Here is a 19,953-nt window from a genome sequence, read left to right as displayed (position 1 = left end):
TCTTTCTTTGTCTTAGGTGCAGTTTGAGAAGTAGTACTATAGTCAGACTGCGTAGGCAAAGGAAAACTTCAGCACCTACCACAGCCTACGCTCCCCAACTCAGGATTTTCCACATGAACACCCACGTTTGCCCTCCAGGGTTGCCAGGCACAGGAGCAGGAGCCCCAGCTCTGCGTTAGTCCAAGTGCTCGGCTCCCTGAGCCCAGAGGACTGGCTGCCCCCATTCCTGGAAGGGGCTCGTGAGCGCACCTGGATGGCGTGGTCTCCCTGACAGTCCTGCCTCGGGTTGTCCCCCCAGGATGAAAATTCCAACTGCATTTGCATTTAGAGGAAGCCAGTGGGGGCTGGGTGGGCCGGACCCCAAGATTGTGGCAACAGTTTCTGGCTTCATGGAAATGGCTAGAAATCCACAACGCTCCCCGGAAGCCACTCCTCCAGTGTGCACCTGCCCCTTCCGATGGAGCAGGTGGCCGGGACATGAAACTGGTGTGTTTCTTAGCATGAATTCTGAGTGACATGTATTCATTCATTTGACAGGAAGCCAGGCGTCTGGGTGTGAGCTGAGCAACATGCTGCAACTGTTACCCCACAGGACACACAAGGTCCCAGAAGGACCAACACCTTAACAAGCAGGGAGAAAACTCCTTAGGGTTTTGTGAATTTCATGGGCTCTCCCACATTGGAAAATCAGTAATTCCTGAAGTGTTCTGACAATGGCAGTGACCTCAGGGACTACAGGCAGTGGTCAGCAGCCCCAGACCAGTCAGACTCCATGTTAGCAAGGCCTGCTGGGTTCTTAGCTGGGGCGGATCGAGCTGAGGCATTGTGCCCTGGTCTGCAGCCCGAAAATACATAAATTATAACAAGAAAAGTGACTGTTCTGCACCTCATTCCCATGCTGTGGCCCTGCGCTGCCTTTGCGGGTGCTACGTGAACCCCTTTCCTGTTTGCTGTTCCCAAACCTGGCTCCTGACCCACCTCCACTGCTTACTCTGGGCGAACATGAAGGTTTTCTTGTTTTCTTGCCTTGGAAGAAGCCAGGCTCCTCCCAGAAGGGGCGGGGATCTGCCAGAGCCCCGCCTCTAAAACCCCGAGGTTCCGCCTAGAACGGGGCGGTGCTCTGCCAGGGCTCTGCCTTCGAGGCAGCGAGGCTCCGCCCCGGGAGCGCCGTCCTCGGAGTCCCGCCCCGGAAGTGCGCGCTGCGCGTGTCGGCTCCCTGCTGTGGTCCCGGAAGTGGCGCGGCGCCGGTTTCTCTGCTTGCAGCACGCGTGCGTCCGCGGCCATGAAGTTCGCTTACAGGGTGAGCGCGCGGGGCTTTCTCGGGGGTCTCGGCAGGCACACGGCCCGGGCCGCGGGGAGGGGGCTGCCTGGGCCTGTCCGCGCCGCGGGGTGACCCGGTCTGCGCGGCGTTGGCCCGTGTTGGGGGGCGAGGTCCGGGCATTGCTGTCCCGTGGTGGGGGGTGAGGGATGACCCGGTCCAGCAGCTGTGCTGTCCCGTGGTGGGGACGAGGGGTGACCCGGTCCAGCAGCTGTGCTGTCTGGGGCTTAAGACGAATGTGCTGTTCTAGTTTTCCAACCTGCTGGGTACCGTGTATCGGCGAGGGAACTTGAACTTCACTTGCGATGGCAACTCAGTCATCAGCCCTGTGGGAAACAGAGTCACTGTGTTTGACCTGAAGAAGTGAGTGCGGGCCCGCGGCGTGGCCTGGCGGCTGGGGTCCTCGCCTTGGAGACCCTGGGGTCCCATGTGGGCGCCGGTTCTGGTCCCGGCAGCTCCACTTCCCATCCAGCTCCCTGCTTGTGGCCTGGGAGGGCAGTCGAGGACGGCCCAATGCATTGGGACCCTGCATCCCCTTGGGGGACCCGGAAGGGGTTCCAGGTTCCCGGCTTCGGATCGGTGCATCGGCCCGTTGCGGCTCACTTGGGGAGTGAATCATCAGATGGAGGATCTTCCTCTCTGTCTCTCCACCTCTGTATATATCTGGCTGTAATAAAAATGAATAAATCTTAAAAAAAAAAAAAAAAGAAGAAGTGAGTGCGCTGGTGGTGGGTGCCTCCCAGTCCCTGGGGCGGCGGGGCAGCGGGGCGAGGGCTCACCCAGGGTAGCTGATCCCTTGTCTCTGCCTGAGGTTCACCCTGCTCAGGCCCCTCTCCGTGACCGGAGCCGACCCCCAACTCAGTGCAACTTTGGTTTCTCAGCAACAAGTCCGACACGCTGCCGCTGGCCACCCGTTACAATGTCAAGTGCGTGGGGCTGTCCCCGGATGGTCGCCTGGCCATCATCGTTGACGAAGGTCAGTGTGTTGGAGGTCAGCGGCCAGCACAGGTCCCTGGGGATCCACTCCCCTGCTGCTTGGGTGACTGCCCTGTGGGGCTGGTGCCCTGCCCCATGTGCCCAGGCTGGTGGGGGACTGCTGGTCTGGGGTGGGGGTTCGGGGCGGCCCCGCAGAGTGTTCACCTCCACCTCCTGCAGGGGGAAGTGCGCTGCTGGTCAGCCTGGTGGGCCGCTCGGTGCTCCACCACTTCCACTTCAAGGGCTCTGTGCACAGTGTGTGCTTCTCCCCAGACGGCAGGTACGGGAAGTTTCTGGGCCAAGGGCTGGGGGCACCCCGTGGGACTGCAGCCCCCCGGCAGGGGAAGGCCTTGGAGAGAGGGCAGGTGCTGCGGGCCCCCAGAGCACTGTCTCCCGTGTCCACTGCAGGAAGTTTGTTGTCACCAAGGGCAGCATAGCTCAGATGTACCATGCACCCGGGAGGAAGCGAGAGTTCAACGCGTTTGTCCTGGACAAGACCTACTTCGGACCCTACGACGAGACCACGGGCATCGACTGGAGCGATGACTCTAAGTGCGGCCGGTGGGGTCTCTGACTGGTCTGCCCTGGTCTGCTTTTGTCTTTAGGGACACAGGACCAGCCACGGCGCCATCCCCAGTGCGCAGGGTCCTGGCTGAGCAGGCAAAGAGCCTGTCCAGGCACGCCCCAACAGCCCCATTCCCTATTGCCTGGGCACCTGCAGGCTTTTCTCCAGCTGCTCAGCGTCCAGCATGTGGGCCGTGTTCACAGGGTTGTGCACCAGGCAGCTCAGGAATAGCAGCTAGGACCCCAGGAGTGAGATGGGATGGGGTCGGCCTCTCTGGGGGCTCCCCCGTGCCTGGCGGTGCGGCCCTCCGTCTGCCTGGCACCAGGCGCCCGCTCGGGCCCTGCAGTGGCTTCGCCGTGACAGGACGCTCGTCCTTTTGCCTCGTAGGTGCTTCGCAGTTGGCAGCAAGGACATGTCCACCTGGGTGTTCGGGGCTGAGCGCTGGGACAACCTCATTTACTATGCCCTCGGGGGACACAAGGATGCCATCGTGGCCTGCTTCTTTGAGTCCAACAGCCTGGACGTATGTCCTGATGGCATGGGGGCCGGGTAGAGTGCGCCCAGGGAGCCCCTGGGATCAGGTGTGACCCCGCCCCTCCCCCCGGCAGCTATACACGGTGAGCCAGGATGGTGCACTGTGCGTGTGGCACTGTGACACGCCCCCTGAGGGCCTGCGGCTCAAAGCCCCCAGGGGCTGGCAGGCGGACCTGCTGCAGCGGGGGGCGGAGGAGGAGCACCAGGAGGAGGACGAGGAGGGAGAGAGAGGGACCACCATCCGTGGAAAAACCACACCAACCGAAGAGGAGAAGAAAGGGAAAGTGAAGTACTCCCGGGTCGCCAAGTAGGTCCCTGGAGGGTGGGAGTGGGGGAGGGGTCCGTGTCAGGGGCTGCGCATGTGTGTGCTGGTGGGGCTTGCCAGGCTGGGCATGGCCCTGGGATGGGTGAGTTTGAACAGAGCAGGGAGAGTCCGGTAGGGCTGCTGTGGCTGGGCCAGCGTGGGTGTATGTCCTTCGTGTGGCTGGGCCCGCATGGATGGGGGTCCCTCAACCTTATGGGGAACTCTGAAACCATGAAGGGGCAACTAGGGTTGGGGCTGGTTGTGGGGGCAAGAAGGAGCAAGACCCAGAAAGACTGGGGAAAAGACCAGGCAAGGAAGGCTGCCGGGCAGAGGCCCTGTTGGACATGGCAGAGGGATGGGCCGGGAGGTGTGACTCCCCCAGGGTCGACTGTCCTGCCCTCCTTGCTCCCTGTGCCCCTGGCTCGGGGGACGCCCTCTCAGCAGCAGGCTCCTGGGCCCCGAGCTCAGGCCTGAAGCTGGCTGTGATGGTGGAGGTGTCAGTCGGGTGGGGGAGGGCAGCCTGGCCCTGGCCGTTCTCCCAGCGCCTGCTCCCTGTCCGCCAGGTATTTCTTCAATAAAGAGGGTGATTTTAATAACCTCACAGCGGCAGCATACCATAAGAAGGTTCACCTCTTGGTCACTGGTTTTGCTTCTGGAATCTTCCATCTTCATGAGCTCCCCGAGTTCAACCTCATCCATTCCCTGAGGTGAATGTTGGGTCTCCCTTGGGTTGGCTGGGGTAGGGGAAGGTGGAACCGAACCTGCCCCTGCCGTGAGGGCCATGGGGTCACAGGACTGCTTCTAGCCCTTGGATGGGGATGTCTCTCAGCCTCCCCTGAGACTTTGGGTGCACGTGCCAAGCAGGTGGCCTGATGGCAGGTGCTGCCGGGGGGCTGTCGGTGAGCCTGGGGAGACTGGATGCCCCCTGCTCACACTCCTGTGCTTCTGTGCTCAGCGTCTCCGACCAGAGGATCTCCTCGGTGGCCATCAACAGCACAGGCGACTGGATCGCATTCGGCTGCTCAGGTGCGCCATGCACAGCCACTTCCAAGGCATGACGGACCCTTGGGGTGGAGGGCTGGGAGCCCCGTGGCTGCCCGCTAGAACTCCTGCCGTGGCAGCAGTTTCCTCAAAGAAGAAACCCTGGCCTTGGTCTCCCTGGGGCCTGGCACGTGCTCTGCTCTGGGGTCAGGGTGGTGTCTGCCCAGGCTGCCGCAGGCTCACTTTTGGGCCCTGTGCTTGGAGCTGCTGCCCGTGCCCCCGGGCCTGGTGGGCAGGGTTCTGGGAGCTGCCATGCTGGTGTGCTCAGCCCCTGCTGTGTGCCACAGGCCTGGGCCAGCTGCTGGTGTGGGAGTGGCAGAGCGAGTCGTATGTCCTGAAGCAGCAAGGCCACTTCAACAGCATGGTGTCGCTGGCCTACTCCCCCGACGGCCAGTACATCGTCACCGGTGGGGACGATGGCAAGGTGGGCTCCTGGGCGTCCACGTCAGGGGTCCTGGGCTCGCCCCGCTTGCTTCTCACCGCTCCCTCGTGCCTGCCTGCAGGTCAAGGTGTGGAACACCCTCAGCGGCTTCTGCTTTGTCACCTTCACGGAGCACTCCAGTGGTGTCACCGGGGTGACCTTCACGGCCACTGGTTATGTCATCGTGACCTCGTCCATGGATGGCACTGTGCGCGCCTTCGACCTGCACAGGTGATGACTCCCCTGACGTGGTGGGGGTCTGGGGAAGGTGGGCATCAGTCCTTTCATGACACTGGCAAACATGGTCCCCTCGCACGGTGGGCCACGGTGACGCTGGCCCTGCAGGCAAGCACGGCCCCCTCGCACGGTGGGCCCTGCAGGCAAACACGGACCCCTCGCACGGTGGGCGCACCGTGATGCTGGCCTGCAGGCAAACACGGCCCCCTCGCATGGTGGGCGCACCGTGATGCTGGCCTGCAGGCAAACACGGCCCCCTCGCACGGTGGGCCACGGTGATGCTGGCCCTGCAGGCAAGCACGGCCCCCTCGCACGGTGGGCCCATGGTGACGCTGGCCTCTGCTCCTCCTGCAGGTACCGTAACTTCCGCACATTGACGTCCCCACGTCCCACCCAGTTCTCTTGTGTGGCTGTGGACTCAAGTGGGGAGATTGTGTGCGCAGGGGCCCAGGACTCCTTCGAGATCTTCGTGTGGTCTATGCAGACAGGCAGGCTCCTGGACGTAAGGAGCCGCCCCGCCCCGCCCCGGCACAGCCACCCTGCTTCGGGGGTCGGGTGGGCAAGAGGACCCTCCCCGAACTGAGGCGGCCCCCCGGCCTTGGGTGTCCAGACCAGCCCCTCAGCCCTGCTCCCCACGCTGCCGTAGGTTTTGTCTGGGCACGAGGGGCCGATCAGTGGCCTGTGTTTCAACCCAATGAAGTCGATCCTGGCCAGCGCCTCCTGGGACAAGACAGTCCGCCTGTGGGACATGTATGACAGCTGGAGGACCAAAGAGACGCTGGCCCTGACCTCTGATGGTGAGCCATGTGGCGTGTACACACAGACACATACGAACCCCACACACCCCCCACATGGCATGTACTCCTGCCTTGGCCGCATGTGGTCAGGAGCCTGAAGGCTGGGAGGAACGATGCAGCGTGCAGGCTGTCCCGATGCCCGAGGCTGGCAGTGCTGGGGGACAGCACGCTGACCCGCCCTGGGAACACAAGATGGCTATGTTGTGGCCGTGGGCTGTCACCCTGGGACCCACACAGCCTGCCAGCCCAAGAGCTACAGGTCCCCTCTCCTGCTGTCCCAGGCGGTCAGTGCTCTGTCCGGCAGCCCCAGGACCACCTCTGCCGTCCCCTTTTGGATTCTCCTTGTCACCCTAACCCCTCCTGCCTGGGCCACACTGTGCCATCAACCAGCTTGGTCCCAAGCTCTTCCCAACTGGCACCATGGCCATGGCCGCTTGGATGCCAGCAGTGACACGGCCTGGGGCCTGAGCTTGCGTCTCTCATCAGCTCTGGCCGTGACTTTCCGCCCTGATGGGGCAGAGCTGGCTGTGGCCACGCTGAATTCGCACATCACCTTCTGGGACCCGGAGAACGCCGTGCAGAAGGGCTCCATCGAAGGCAGGCATGACCTCAAGACGGGCAGGAAGGAGCTGGACAAGATCACCGCCAAGCACTCGGCCAAGGGCAAGTGCGTGTGGGCTCTGCAGGCCAGGGTGCTGTGCCCCCTCTGCCGTAGACACCTCAGCCCCCTGCTCAGGGCCACACCTCAACTGGGCAGAGGTGTCGTGGGGCTCCACTGCCCTCAACCCCCGTGAGAGTTGGCACTTTAGTCACGCCAGTACCCTGACCTGGGCTGCACGTCCTGGGAAGGGCCAGGCCTGCCTGCTCAGCCTCCAGGGCACACAGATCCCCAAGATACCCGTTCTTGGCTGTGGTTGGGGTCTGAGTGCATGCCTGCATCCGTGGCTGCTTCCCCCCAGCACCCTGCTTCTCAGATGGGGACGGAGCCCATGGATCTGGGTCCGCTGGTGTTGGTCTCCCAGAACCCTGTGCTTCCTCCATAGCTGCTCTGTGCCCTCCGCCCTGCCATGTCGGAGATCTGTCTCAGTCCTCCCGTGTCGGAGCTGGGACTGTGGCTTTGTCCTGAGGCAGTGAGGGCGCCCGGCTCCACAGGACGAGGGGGATGCAGGACCCCCTCCAGGGGCTGCGGGTGTTCAGGGCTGGCACCGTGGGCCTTGGGCTGGGGTTCTGAGCCTGTGCCCCCCGCCCAGGGCCTTCACCACCCTCTGCTACTCGGCGGACGGCCAGAGCGTCCTGGCGGGAGGCATGTCCAAGTTCGTGTGCATCTACCACGTCAGGGAGCAGATCCTCATGAAGAAGTTTGAAATCTCCAGCAACCTGTCCCTGGACGCCATGGAGGTGAGCCCAGGCCGGGCCTGGTGGACAGCTCTGTCCTCGCAGCTGCCTGCCTGCCTGCCTGCCTGCCTGCCCCAGTCTGGTGCAGGCTGTGCTGTGCCTGTGCACATGGGCCCCCAGACCAGCTCAGGGTTCAGAAGCCCCAGCCCTCCAAGCGTCCTTGGGAGTGTGCACCCGGTTGTCCCAGGCAGGGCTGGGTTGGGTGGTCAGTGAGCCAGGACGTGGGTGAAGCCCTGTCGCTCCTGTGCCTAGGAGTTTCTGAACCGGAGGAAGATGACGGAGTTTGGCAACCTGGCACTCATTGATCAGGACGCTGGGGAGGAGGACGGCGTGGCAGTGCCCCTGCCCGGAGTGAGGAAAGGTGGGCGGGGCCTCACGCTGGGGCCGATGGGTAGTGCTGCTCTCAGGGCCCTGTGGCCGGCAGGGAGGCTGCTAGGCGGGAGTGGGGCTGGGGGAGGCCTGGGGTGAGTTCCACCTTGCAAGCTTTCCTCTTCCCAGGGGACATGAGTTCTCGGCACTTCAAGCCTGAGATCCGGGTGACTTCGCTCCGCTTCTCTCCGACCGGTGAGCCCCACTCCCGGGTGGGCCGGGCGTGGTGTGGGCTGCCTCTCGTCCACGAGGTGCTGCCTGAGCAGGGTGCCGACCCTGTGGCCAAATGCTCTCCCGCACAAGCTGTGCTCCGCGGCCTGCATGGAACTGTGGACACTGCGATGCCTGCCCCTCCTGGGAGCGTGCGTGGCTCCCTGTGTGACACCCTGGTGCACTGGGGAGCACTGGGGGTCAGGCTAGACTTGGGCACCATGGGCCCTGTGGCCTGGATCGTCACCCCGACTGCTCGGTCTCCAGGGCGCTGCTGGGCAGCCACCACCACTGAGGGCCTGCTCATCTACTCCCTGGACTCGCAGATACTATTCGACCCCTTTGAGCTGGACACGAGCGTCACCCCAGGGCGCGTCCGTGAAGCCCTGCGCCAGTGTGAGTTCACCCGTGCCATCCTCCTGGCCCTGCGGCTGAATGAACACAAGCTGGTGCAGGAGGCCCTGGAAGCTGTGCCACGGGATGAGAGTGAGTCAGTGGGCGGCCAGGGGTGCCACTGGACAGAGTGAGCAGTGGGCAGGTGTGGGCGGGGTGTGCCTGGGAACCCAGACTCGCTGCCTTCCTGCTGCAGTTGAGGTGGTGGGCGCCTCGCTGCCCGAGCTGTACGTGGAGAAAGTTCTGGAGTTCCTGGCTGCGTCCATGGAGACATCCCACCACCTCGAGTTCTACCTGACGTGGACACAGAGGCTGCTCCTGCGGCATGGGCACAAGCTCAAGGCCAGGTAGTGAGGGCGTGCTGAGGCGGGCCCAGGGACGGCACAGTGTGTCCCCACATGAGGTGCTAACGGCCCCTTCTTGTCAAGGGCAGGGACGCTGCTGCCCACCGTGCAGTTCCTGCAGAAGGCCCTCCAGCGGCACCGCGACGACCTCGCCAAGCTGTACGTGCTGCGTGGGTGCCCCCGGGGGCTGTCCCTGGGCTCTGTGCCCTGTGCTAACTGCCCGTGTGTCTGTGCAGCTGTGACTGGAACCGCTACAACATACAGTACGCCCTGGCGCTTTCCCAGCAGCGGGGCCTGAAGCGCAGCTTGGCGGCACTGGGCAGTGAGGACGAGGAGGAGGACCTGCACCTGCTGGCCGGAGCTGCTGGGGAGGCAGTGTAGGCCTCTCCCCAGGACCCCGCGGAGGGCCGGGTGGCCCATGGGGCGGGAGGCCCCGAGCCGCTCCCCAGAGGGCCGGGTGGCCCATGGGGCGGGAGGCCCCGAGCCGCTCCCCAGAGGGCCGGGTGGCCCATGGGGCAGGGCCCCGAGCCGCTCCCCGCGCCCGGCTGTGGGCACGGGTGTCTTGTACAGAGCTATTTATATTTGTAATAAAGTTCTGCTGGAGTCAGGATTGAGGGTTTCTGGCATGTCCCTGAGGTGCAGGCCCCGCCCCGACTGCAGGTCAGGGTGGGCTGTCTGGGGTGCACCCCACTTCGGGGCAAGGGGGGGCCACGGTGACCGGTGGGGTTACCCAGTGTCACCTGCCACACTGACGCCCCCAGCTTGGCCTGTTCGGGGCTGTGGCTGTGCACGGCGACGCGCCGCCAGGCAGCGTCCCTGGAGCGGGCACTCCAGGCGTGCGCCCGCGGGGCCTGAACAGCCTGGCATCCACGGTGTCCTTGGTGTCCACGCGCGGCGCGGCCTCGGGGCGGGACGGGCGGGCGGGCGGCAGGCAGGCGCTCGGCTGCCACGCGCAGGCGCGGCTCCACCCACCGCGGGAGAAGGTGCTGACGGGGCGGAACCGGAGGCCTGCAGCGACTGCGCAGGCGCCTCGCGTTCACTGGGAGGAGCGGGGCCGGCCTCACGGCGGCTTTGCGCAGGCGTCGCCCGTCCTCCGGCTTCACGGCGGCTCTGCGCAGGCGTCGCCCGTCCTCCTGCCCGCGGTCTCTTCCCGCCGCCGACGCGGGTGACCCTTAGGTCGTGGTGTCCCGCGTCGCCATGGCGGGCGTCAGAGCCTTGATGGCGTTGAGGTGGGCGGCTTCCACATTCCTGTCCGCTTCGGGCCGCCTGCGGCCGCTGCCGCCTCCGCAAGCGGCCCTTCACGGCTCCGCGCCGCGCGCCGGGCCTCGGGTCGCGGTGGTAAGTGCTCGCGGGCCGGGGGGCGCCTCCCCGGTCAGTCCAGTCCTCGCCGCCCCCGAGGTCAGGGTCCCCCGCTCAGCCCAGTCCCCGAGGTCAGGGTCTCCCGTTCAGCCCCTCAGTCCCCGAGGGTCAGGGTCCCCCGTTCAGCCCCTCAGTCCCGGAGGGTCAGGGTCCCCCGCTCAGCCCCGCGGCCCCCGAGGTCAGGGTCTCCCGCTCAGCCCCGCGGCCCCCGAGGTCAGGGTCCCCCGTTCAGCCCCTCAGTCACGGAGGGTCAGGGTCTCCCGTTCAGCCCCGCGGCCCCCCGAGGGTCAGGGTCTCCCGTTCAGCCCCGCGGCCCCCGAGGTCAGGGTCTCCCGTTCAGCCCCGTTGCCCCCGAGGTCAGGGTCTCCCGTTCAGCCCCGCGGCCCCCGAGGGTCAGGGTCCCCCGCTCAGCCCCTCAGTCCCCGAGGGTCAGGGTCCCCCGTTCAGCCCCTCAGTCCCCGAGGTCAGGGTCTCCCGTTCAGCCCCGCGGCCCCCGAGGGTCAGGGTCCCCCGTTCAGCCCCTCAGTCCCCGAGGTCAGGGTCTCCCGCTTAGCCCAGTCCCCACTCAGCCCCGTTGCCCCCAAAGGCCAGCGACTCCCGGTCACCCCCACTGCCCGGCTCAGCCCCCGTTCCTCCCGCAGGTGCTGTCTGGCTGTGGAGTCTACGACGGGACCGAGATCCACGAAGCGTCCGCGTGAGTCCTCGCGCCAGCCACGGTGGCCCGCTGCCCGTCTACTCGTGTGTGTTCTCAAGGCTTTGCTCTGGGTGGGACGGCTCAGGTCGGCGCGGCGAGAGGCAGAGAAGGGGCTGCTCACTGGTCACCGCCCCGCTCAGCCTCTTCACTAGGACTGGGCGCCTGGTGTGCACCTGGGTCCTGGCGGGGACACCAGTACTGCCCACGTGGTGTGCAGGTGTCTTCCTTCTGGATCCACTTCCTGAATGCTGCAGGGGGTGGGCAAAGCCAGGAGCTGGAAGTCCCATCCTGGTCTCCCCCCCCCCCCGGGTGGCAGGAACTCCACGTCTGCACCCCCACTTCCCACCTCCCTGAGGTGCGCCGTGGAGCTGCCCGTGGCCCTGGGCCCTCGGACGGGGTAACGTTGATGGTGGCCGTAATGACAGCAGGGATCTGTCAGCAACCACCACACACGCAGGCTCCTGGGAAACCCGTAGCTCCTAGCAGCCACGGTCTGTCCTGTCAGCCTCGGGGTGCCTGCCTGGCAGGAGGCCAAGGGGCAGAGTTCCAGGCTTGGCTTGGGCACAAAGAGCTGATGACACAGTGACCGACCTGGGCAGGGTGGGTGTGTGTCCAGGGTGTTTGAGTACGCCAGGTCTCCACAGCTGGCCATGTAACTGTCGTTGGAGTTGTGGGCGTCGGCGGCCTTGGCAGGTAGCCGAGTGTTGGCACACACTGGGAGCTGGCCCTGGCATGTGGTTGAAATCCTATCCTGGGGCATCTGCATGAACGTCTGCCCGGTGGTGACGCGGTGTGATGGGCAGCCTCGATTCTCTGGCGTAGGGTCCTGGTGCACCTGAGCCGCGGGGGAGCCGAGGTCCAGCTCTTTGCTCCTGACGTCCCTCAACTGCACGTGATCGACCACACCAAGGGGCAGCCGGCCGAGAGTGAGACCAGGTGGGGCCACGCTCCCTGTGCCCGGGTTCTTGCCAGAGTTGGTGCCAGTGGGCCCAGCCACCCTCCCTTGTCAGCGACGCTGGCGTCGCCGTGCACCACAAGCCAAGCAGAGGGATTAGGGTTACAAAAAAGACAACACACAGTGGGTCATTCTTATAAAGAGAATGCCATTTATTTTAACTTGGCCTGCCTTTTTATAGTCTGCCTAGTTCCTCCCAGTATTTTCCCAATGCTCAAGCAGCTCCTAAGCTTCTCCGGGGGCATCTTGAAAAAGGGGAAGCAGGGAAGGGGGAGCTTGTGGTCCAGCCAGGGGCTAAATGTGTTAGGCCAAGATTGCCCATCCTGTTACCCCCAGAGAAACAAGCTAAGCTGTGGAGATGACCCTTGGGAGACCGGGCCCTGAACTCCCTGGCTGGGGCTGTTTGAGCACTGCAGTGGCAGCCAGAAGCCTGTGGGTGTCCCGGGCTGGCTGGCACCGTCGCCTGCTCTACCAGGCCCCTGACGGTGCCCGTGCCTGCTATCCTGTGTGGCTGATCCCCGGTAGCTTCCCGCTGCCTAAGGCCTGACATGTGACTGTGTTCGCCTGTTAGTGTCTGTATTTACACTTGGAAGACTCAGAGACAAACAGCTTCCACCCACTGGCGTGCTCCTTAGATGGCTGCAACAGCCAGGGCTGCCCCCTCTGAGCCAGGAGCTTCTTCCAGGTCTCCCATGCGGGTATAGGGTCCCAAGGCTTTGGGCTGTCCTCGACTGCTTTCCCAGGCCACAGCAGGGAGCTGGATGGGAAGCAGGGGCCGCCGGGACTAGACACGGTGCCTGCGTGGGCTGCCTGTGTCGCAGGCGGTGACTGCACCTCCTGCTGCATGGTGCTCCACCCACCCATGTCCCTGGGCTGTGGGGAGTTCCTAGGGAGTTGCAAGGTCTCAACTACTGCAGTGTAAGACTTGGGGTTTCTAGAATCTGAGGGTGACACCAAGTGCTACTGTGGAAGCGTTGGTCCTGACCTGGTCCTGTAGAGGCAGCCTGGCCCCTGCCCTCCCCCGTCACCAGCCCTGGCTTCCTCCCCAGAAATGTCTTGAGGGAGTCGGCGAGGATCGCCCGGGGCAAGATCACTGACCTGGCCCAGCTCCGCGCAGCCGACCACGCCGCCGTCATCTTCCCGGGAGGCTTTGGTGCCGCCAAGAACCTGTGCGTGCTGGGAGTGCCTGCCTCTCAGGGCTGGAACTGGGCAGGGTCTTCCAGGGCTGTGCTTGCATGTGGGAACTGCTCTGGGAGCCGAGAGCTGAACCTTTTCTGAGCTCAGCTGGAGGGTCGGGGATCCTTGGGTCACCTTGTGCTGGGGTCTCCGCGTCCCTGGCCACCAGGGTTGTGCTGCTGGTGGCCAGTTTTCGAGAACCCTGGGCAGGAAGGGCTGTTGCCATGGTAATGGGAGCTGAGCCCTGGTGCCTCGGCTGTCCTCAGCCTGAGTGTCCAGCGCTGCCTTTCACCTGTGTCCCCTGGGTCTCCGGGGCCCCGGGGGTCCTGCTCCCCTCAGTACACCCCAACTGGCATCACCAGGGTCGCCTGCTCCCTCGGCCCTGTGGGGCTGGAAGTGGGCTGCCGAGGCTTCCAGAAAGCGCTGGCTGTCCTAGGCAGTGCCACTGGCCACGGCCTCTTGTCCTTCCCCTCAGCTGGAGCCCCTGGACCCTCCCGTCCCTCCTCCCTCAGCTGCAGCTGGCTGGAGAATGGCCATGGCAGCTGGACGCTGACCTCGGGCAGGCACAGTGCTCATCTTGGGACAGTGGGAGCTGGCCCGCTCTGCTGTCCACGCCTGGCACGGAATGGGGTGGTGGGCTGGTTTGGAGGGCAGTGGCACAGTGTAGGGGGTGGGGCCCAGCTCACACTCCCTTGGGGGTGCTGCGGGGCCCCTCCCTTCACCTGTGTGTGCCGGTGGAAGGTGGCCACACCCCAAACGCCAGGTCCTGTCTGCTCCAAGGGGTGGCTGGAGCCAGCTTGGGGTGCCTGCGGAGTGCCTGGGACATGTCCATCTCTCCCACTGGGCAGCTCCCAGTGCTCTTTGGCGTTGTGATTGACGTTGGGTGTTGAATGTGTGACACACTGGTTTTGACACCTCCACGCCCTCCAGAGCGAGCCCCAGGCATCCTTACCTGAGGCCAGGCTAAGCACCTGGCACAGAGCTGTGGGCTCCGACCCCTCGTCCGTGTCAGCCAGGCTCTGCCCAGGTCTGACTGGGGGGATCGTGGAGGTCACCCATGCGCCCCGGCCACCGCTCCCCGGAGCTGTGGGGGCGTCATGTCTGCCTCTCCCCATCACCACCACAGGAGCACATTTGCTGTGGACGGGAAGGACTTCAGGGTCCACCGTGACGTGGAGCGGGTGCTGAAGGAGTTCCACGGAGCTGGGAAGCCCATTGGGTGCGTAGCGGGCCCTCCACTCACTTCCGCCCAGGGGCTTCCCATGGCCACATGTCACGTGGATCCTTGTGTGGCCTCCCTGGGTCTTGTTGTCTCCGCCTCCTGCTTGGTTGCCCTGTCCTGGGTCCCCACGCGTCCAGGGGTGGTGACAGGAAGTGTCTGAACCCGCCTGGGTATCATCCGTGAGGTCCTGGGGTGAGGGGATACAGGGCCACACCCAACTGTGTTGCTGAAGGAAGACCACCAGGCCCAGGCCTCGTACTGAGGCTGGTCACCGCCCACTGTGCCCTCAGTCCTGGGCTGGAGCACATTGGCTGCCCCTGTGTGCAGCCGACCTGGCTGGGGTACCTGATGGTGGCTTGCAGGGGGTGCTGGCTCACAGGGTCGTGCCTCAGGGGGGAGCCCATCCCCGGAGCAGGTCGGCCACTTGGTGGCTGCAGGGCCTGGCCCTGTGAACAGGCATCGCAGCCAGGAAACACCTGGGGGCCCCTGCACTTCCCGCACGTGCCCTGTGGCTCTGAGGCACTGGGCAGAGCTGGCCCTGGGGACCTTCCAGGGAACACTTGAGGCTGACAGAGCAGGCGTGGCTGGCCAAGGTGTGGGGGTACGCCAAGCAGCTCCCAGCCCTTTGGGGCCTGAGCTCCTGTGGCCTGGTCCAGAACTGACCCCTCCCCCAGCCTGTGCTGCATCGCGCCGGTGCTCGTGGCCAAGGTGCTGAGAGGTGTGGAGGTCACAGTGGGCCACGAGCAGGAGGAGGGCGGCAGGTGGCCATACGCTGGGACGGCAGAGGCCGTGAAGGCCCTGGGCGCCAAGCACTGCGTGAAGGACGTGACCATATCCTTGCTGGGGTGGGGGTGGGCCAGCTAGGGTGCTCCCCCTGGAGCTGTGCCCCTGGGTGGGGTCCATGCGTGGAGGCCCCCAGCGGGTGAGCTCGGGGGCGGGTGGGGGGACAGGACCTGTGGTTGATGCTGCCTTGTCCCTAACTCCGCACACGAAGCCCACATCGACAGGGAGAACAAGGTGGTTACGACGCCAGCTTTCATGTGTGAGGCCGCGCTGCACCACATCCATGACGGCGTGGGCGCCATGGTGCGCGGGGTGCTGGAGCTTACCCGGAAGTGACGGCACTGGGGAGGCGGCCTGCTTCAGCCTGGGGCATCCTTAGCTGAGGGCCCCGGGGCTCCAGGCCCCCCTTCCCCAGGGCACGAACCACAGCCTCGAGTTGATAGCTCAGGAACCTCTGGGAAAAGATTTCTTTGCACAGCACTTGCAGATGAAGGAAGGCCTTCTGGGCAGGCGCCGTGGTGCGGTGGGTAAGCTGCCAGCAGCAGTGCCAGATTGCCGACTGCACCACAGCTCCCTGCTGCTCACCTGCAAAGGCAGGAGGAGGGGCCACGCGTGCACACCTGCACCCACGGCGCTCCTGGCTTCCCCTGCCCCGGCCGTGGGCTTCGAGAGCACTGGAGGGAATGCTTGGACTGAATTCTGTCACTCTGCTTTTCACATGAATAAATCACCTGAATCAGCAGGGCCTCTAGTCTGCCCAGGAGTGTGTGCGGGGCGTGCTGTGTGACCCAGCCCTGGCCATCCCTGCTGCCTGTGGCTGGCGTGGGAGGTGGTCAGGGAGAAGGCATTTCAGGAAGCAGTGCGGGCCTTGGTCTGGAATGTTCCTCTGGTCTTCAGGCCCAGTGGGTGCCTGTGCCGCCAGCACTAGGGGCTGGGCAGAAGGGGCCCTTGGTCAGCACTCCTGGGGTCAGGGTTCAGATAGGAGCCCTGGGTGCCAGCCCCACAACCTTGCAGTACAGGGCTGGGAAATGGCTGCTGCTTCCTCGAGTGAGCGGTCACAGTCCTTCCCACACATGTGCAATGAAGCAAATGTGTGTGCAAGGAGTGCCCTGCCCTCAACTAGGAGCCTGCGCAGGCCCTGGGCTGCGGCTGTGCCAGCTGCTCTGCGCACAGCGCTCTTGGCTGGACAGTCCTGCCCGGGCAGCCTTCTCGTTGCCTGCTGGGTGTCCTTGTTTTTTTTTTTTTTTTAATCTATTTTATTGTGTTGTTGTTGACAATCTTTACATAGTTAATTACAGTTAAAGAATGAAAAAGAAAAAAAAAGTTCAGGGGGATAGGGAAGTGGGTAATACTATTATGTCCATATTGTTTCCATCATGTATCTGAGGTAAAAGGGGATATTGAGGGAGAAGCCCCACCCGGTTTCCCGCCCACCCCGAGTCCCGGATGTGGGGCATGCTCTGAGATATGTGCTCAAGTGGTGTTAATAGTTCTCCAGTTATGAATCGCTGCCAGTTTCGCTCGATGAGGTCGTCCACTGATTGATATGGTCCATCATAAAGTCTCCATTTGCCCCATATTTCGCTGCCAACATATAGCTGAGATGAATGATTGATCTGCTCTGTCTTCTGTCTTTTCTTGGTTAGAGTTCTGAGTCCAGCAGTTCGATTGGGGAGATCTCCAAAGAAACTTTGAGGTATTCCCAGACTAGTTTCTTGTATGTTCTAGCAAGCACAGGGCCCAGCACAGTCCATCACCCCGATCTGCTGGTGGGTGCAATTGCTGGGTTGGTTCTGTTTTCAGTCCCGAGTTGCACTGGAACCAATGGGTGTTGCAGTTCAGTCTGGTTCTGCCCAGCACGTACTCGGCCCTTACATCAACCAGTGGGAGCTGCAGCCTAGTTGGGGCGACCCACAATAACCCCCACCAGGCCCGCCCCCTACCCTGATTTGCCAGTATGTGTAGCAGTAGACCAGTCTGTCCCCCATCCCATTTGGCTCTGGCACTTGTCAATGGGTATTAAAGCTTAGTTCCATCTAACCAACTCAACCATCCAGCCCTCACGGGTGTTGTTGAGTGCCTCTCTCTCTAGCCATCCCAGCCCCCGTCCTAGTTTTCATGACCTCCCACGGGAATAGTGACCCAGGAAGGGGGAACCCACATTTTCCCTCCCAGGTCTCTCTCAGTCCCAGTTTATGCACTCTTTAGGTGGTTCTGTGATTTGACTTGACAGAATTAGTCCCCAGTGCCAGCTTCTGCCATCTGATGCTGTGGCTAAGCCCAAACATCCCTCACCCACTCTAATTTATGCTTGCACCAGCAGGAATAATCAGCCGAGCCTGGCTTTTCCCTGATCTAGTCCACATGCAGCACACAGGTGTTGCAGCCTTGCATAGTCTAGTCTGTCTCTATCCCAGCCCACGCTCTCCATTGGGAGTAGCTGTCTGGCGAGGGAACCAGCCCCTTAACCCCCCCGCCAGCTCTGCCCCTCCCTTCCTTCCTGGATCTCACGTGTGCTGGTTGGGTGCTGCATTCATATCCAGTACAGGCAACCACACTCTGACATTCCATAATGTGTACTGGTTTTGTTGCGACCAAACCCGGCTCATCCCACACTCTGATCTGGTGATCGGATTTGCCAGTGGGTGACATGAACTGATTCAGCCTAGTCTGCTCCTGACCCATGCCGAATGCATGTCAGTGGGAAACTTTCCATGGCCTATTCTGGACTGTTTCCTATCATGCTTCTTGCGCTTACCTGCAGGGACTGTGTCCTGCCAGAGGAGTTGCCCAGGCTCCTCCATCAGAACCCCTCCCAATGGCAAATTTTGCGCATGCCAGGGGGTCCTTGAGCCAACCCTACTCAGTTCACCTCCTGTCCTAGCAGGTACAGTGGCTTTTCCTGGCTGGCTTTCACCCCATTCTGGTTCTTGTTGTTGGATGTTTCAGCCCAGCCATGGCTCGTCCATACCCACATACAGCTCACGCATGGCTCAGTAGGGGGTTGAGACCCAGCCTAGTCAGTCCCACATCTACCCCCTGGTTCTCCATGACACCATATGGTGTTGGGGTCTGAACTGGCCTGGTGCATCCAATCCCAGCCCACACTAGTGCCTCGGGTGACTACAACTGTTTCCTAGATAGAACGCAGCTCCAATTCCAGCACATACGCCCCTTGGTGGGAACCTCAACCTAGTTAGGGTGTCCCGTTACCTCCCCGATTGGGCTTGTTCCTAGCTGTAAATCATGCACCTGCCCGTGGTTGCTCTGAGGACCAGTAGGTGCAAGAGCCTAGCTCGGTATGACCTGTGCTCCATGCTGGTTTCTAGTTTTGCTTGTAGACAAAGGTTTGCTCAGTCCTACCCAGTACATTACGTTCCATTACCAATTTACACATTTTGGAGCTACTATGCCCTGCTAGTCCGACCCCCAGATCTGGACGACGTGTTCACCAGCAAGAGCTATGACTCGCCAGGGGAGCTTCCCAAGTACCTCCACTTGATCCACTCTCAAACCCAGTTTACATACATGCCATTGGGTTTTTAGGCCAGCGCCCGGTGTACTCTGGCCTCCCATTTGGCCTTGTATGAGTTGGTGAATGTTGCAGCCCGGCCCACCCCACAGCCTATTCAGGATGCACATTTGGGTGCTGCTGCCTTGCCCAGTCCAGTCTATGGTGGATCCCTTTACCTGTGATTGATGGCAGGCTCCTTGGTCACACCTAGCTTAGTCCATAACCACCTAAAATTTAGGTTTACCAGTGGGGCTAAACTTTCTACAGGGTGTGGCCCACACATCCTGCACAGAGTCCACCCCAGGATGAGGTTCTAGTGTGCTAGTTAAAATTATGGACCTGCCTAATGTGACCAGTCTCCTGAACCAACATCATGTCAGGCAAAAAAAATATCCTGCTAGACAAGCCGGGGCTTATCGTTTGCTTTATAGGTGTCCAAAGCTCAGCATTATTGAGTGATTAGAAGTTCTCCAAAAGAAGAGTTACTGGCATTGGGAATCTTTAGGATTGACTCAGAACCCAGAAACAGTGGGGTCACCCTAGAGCTATCTAAACAGCGATTCGGACATCCATTACCCCAGAGCTCCCAGGCCGGGCAGCCAGCAGGCACAGGCTGGCACCACATGGTGCACTGGCCGCCCTGGGTGAGGCCGAGGACTCGTTCACTGCCTTGCGGCAGTGTCTTTGGCGTGAGCCCCCAGCATTGGGTCCGACCCGGCAGGGGCACCCCCCACAGCCACCACACTGTGAGGAGCGGCAGTTGCCCCCAAACCCAAGCCCGAACCTGGGTGTCCTTGTTACGTGCACCCCGGAGCCCTCAGGCCAGGTGCTGTGGGGCTGCTGGCCTGTGGACCCTGCTGGCCTGTCCCTCTGATGGTCCCACATAGACAACTGGGCACTCACAGTTGGCAGCCAGCAGGTGCAGCAGCTGTGGGCATGCGCTCAGGAGCAGCCCCGGGCTTCCTGTGGTGTGCAGGGCCAGCGGACAGCAGCCACCTGGACTCATTTGCAGCTTCACAGCGTGTCCCATGATCTGCGGGAAGCAGATTCCCACGAGGATGTGAGGACAGGCGATAAAGGCCCCCCGACATGCCTGGGCTGTGCACACCACCTTCCGTGGCTTGGACTTCCCTATGTGAAATGTGGCTTGTGCTTCCTGGTGCCAGACCTGTGGTCACTGTCCGCTAGCAGCCCCCACAGCTGAAAGCTGTGCTGTCCCAGCGACCACCTGGGCTGCTCTGGGCTGGGGAGCAGGCCACTGCAGTCCAGAAGGGGGCGCTGGTGCTGACCTGCTGGCAGATGGTTGGTGCTCAGCCCTTGAAGCCTAGAGCCTGCTGTGGGTTGGCC

At 62.8% G+C, this 19,953-nt stretch overlaps 2 protein-coding genes across 3 annotated transcripts; both read left to right on the top strand.

The window, feature by feature from the left end:
• The first annotated feature begins 1,177 nt into the window (after window positions 1-1,177).
• Window positions 1,178-9,313, top strand: PWP2 (PWP2 small subunit processome component). Of its 2 annotated transcripts, XM_058661565.1 has the most exons (21): window positions 1,178-1,300; window positions 1,569-1,681; window positions 2,200-2,294; window positions 2,474-2,573; window positions 2,702-2,845; window positions 3,246-3,381; window positions 3,467-3,699; window positions 4,260-4,403; window positions 4,652-4,722; window positions 5,025-5,161; window positions 5,241-5,389; window positions 5,750-5,897; window positions 6,042-6,192; window positions 6,679-6,859; window positions 7,443-7,590; window positions 7,840-7,948; window positions 8,086-8,151; window positions 8,434-8,652; window positions 8,756-8,906; window positions 8,988-9,062; window positions 9,140-9,313. In XM_058661565.1, the coding sequence occupies exons 1-21, from the start codon at window positions 1,283-1,285 to the stop codon at window positions 9,282-9,284; spliced, it is 2,733 nt and encodes a 910-aa protein (XP_058517548.1). In that variant the 5' UTR covers window positions 1,178-1,282; the 3' UTR covers window positions 9,285-9,313. The 2 variants fall into 2 exon arrangements, with proteins under 2 accessions (XP_058517548.1, XP_058517549.1); XM_058661566.1 differs by lacking the exons at window positions 8,988-9,062; window positions 9,140-9,313 and having other exon boundaries at window positions 8,434-8,656; window positions 8,756-8,844.
• A 689-nt stretch (window positions 9,314-10,002) lies between these two features.
• GATD3 (glutamine amidotransferase class 1 domain containing 3) lies at window positions 10,003-15,428 on the top strand. Its single transcript, XM_004594152.2, has 7 exons — window positions 10,003-10,241; window positions 10,904-10,956; window positions 11,779-11,892; window positions 12,961-13,080; window positions 14,214-14,306; window positions 14,984-15,140; window positions 15,300-15,428. Exons 1-7 carry the CDS (start codon window positions 10,101-10,103, stop codon window positions 15,426-15,428), a joined length of 807 nt encoding a protein of 268 aa, XP_004594209.2. The 5' UTR covers window positions 10,003-10,100.
• Window positions 15,429-19,953: the final 4,525 nt, after the last annotated feature.

Source organism: Ochotona princeps, chromosome 3 (genome assembly GCF_030435755.1).
Source record: "Ochotona princeps isolate mOchPri1 chromosome 3, mOchPri1.hap1, whole genome shotgun sequence".
Lineage (NCBI taxonomy): Eukaryota > Metazoa > Chordata > Mammalia > Lagomorpha > Ochotonidae > Ochotona > Ochotona princeps.
Note: the sequence above shows the minus strand (reverse complement) of the source record. Positions and strands in the feature narration are given on the sequence as shown.

What these genes read in the sequence shown, in the direction of transcription:
- PWP2 (XM_058661565.1), top strand. An exon ending in AGCTGTGCCACGGGATGAGA is followed by an intron (nt 8,653 to 8,755) that starts GTGAGTCAGTGG and finishes TTCCTGCTGCAG; the next exon opens with TTGAGGTGGTGGGCGCCTCG. An exon ending in GGGCACAAGCTCAAGGCCAG is followed by an intron (nt 8,907 to 8,987) that starts GTAGTGAGGGCG and finishes CTTCTTGTCAAG; the next exon opens with GGCAGGGACGCTGCTGCCCA.
- GATD3 (XM_004594152.2), top strand. Translation starts at nt 10,101, where the DNA reads ATGGCGGGCGTCAGAGCCTTGATGGCGTTGAGGTGGGCGGCTTCCACA. An exon ending in TTTGGTGCCGCCAAGAACCT is followed by an intron (nt 13,081 to 14,213) that starts GTGCGTGCTGGG and finishes TCACCACCACAG; the next exon opens with GAGCACATTTGCTGTGGACG. An exon ending in GGAGCTGGGAAGCCCATTGG is followed by an intron (nt 14,307 to 14,983) that starts GTGCGTAGCGGG and finishes CCCCTCCCCCAG; the next exon opens with CCTGTGCTGCATCGCGCCGG.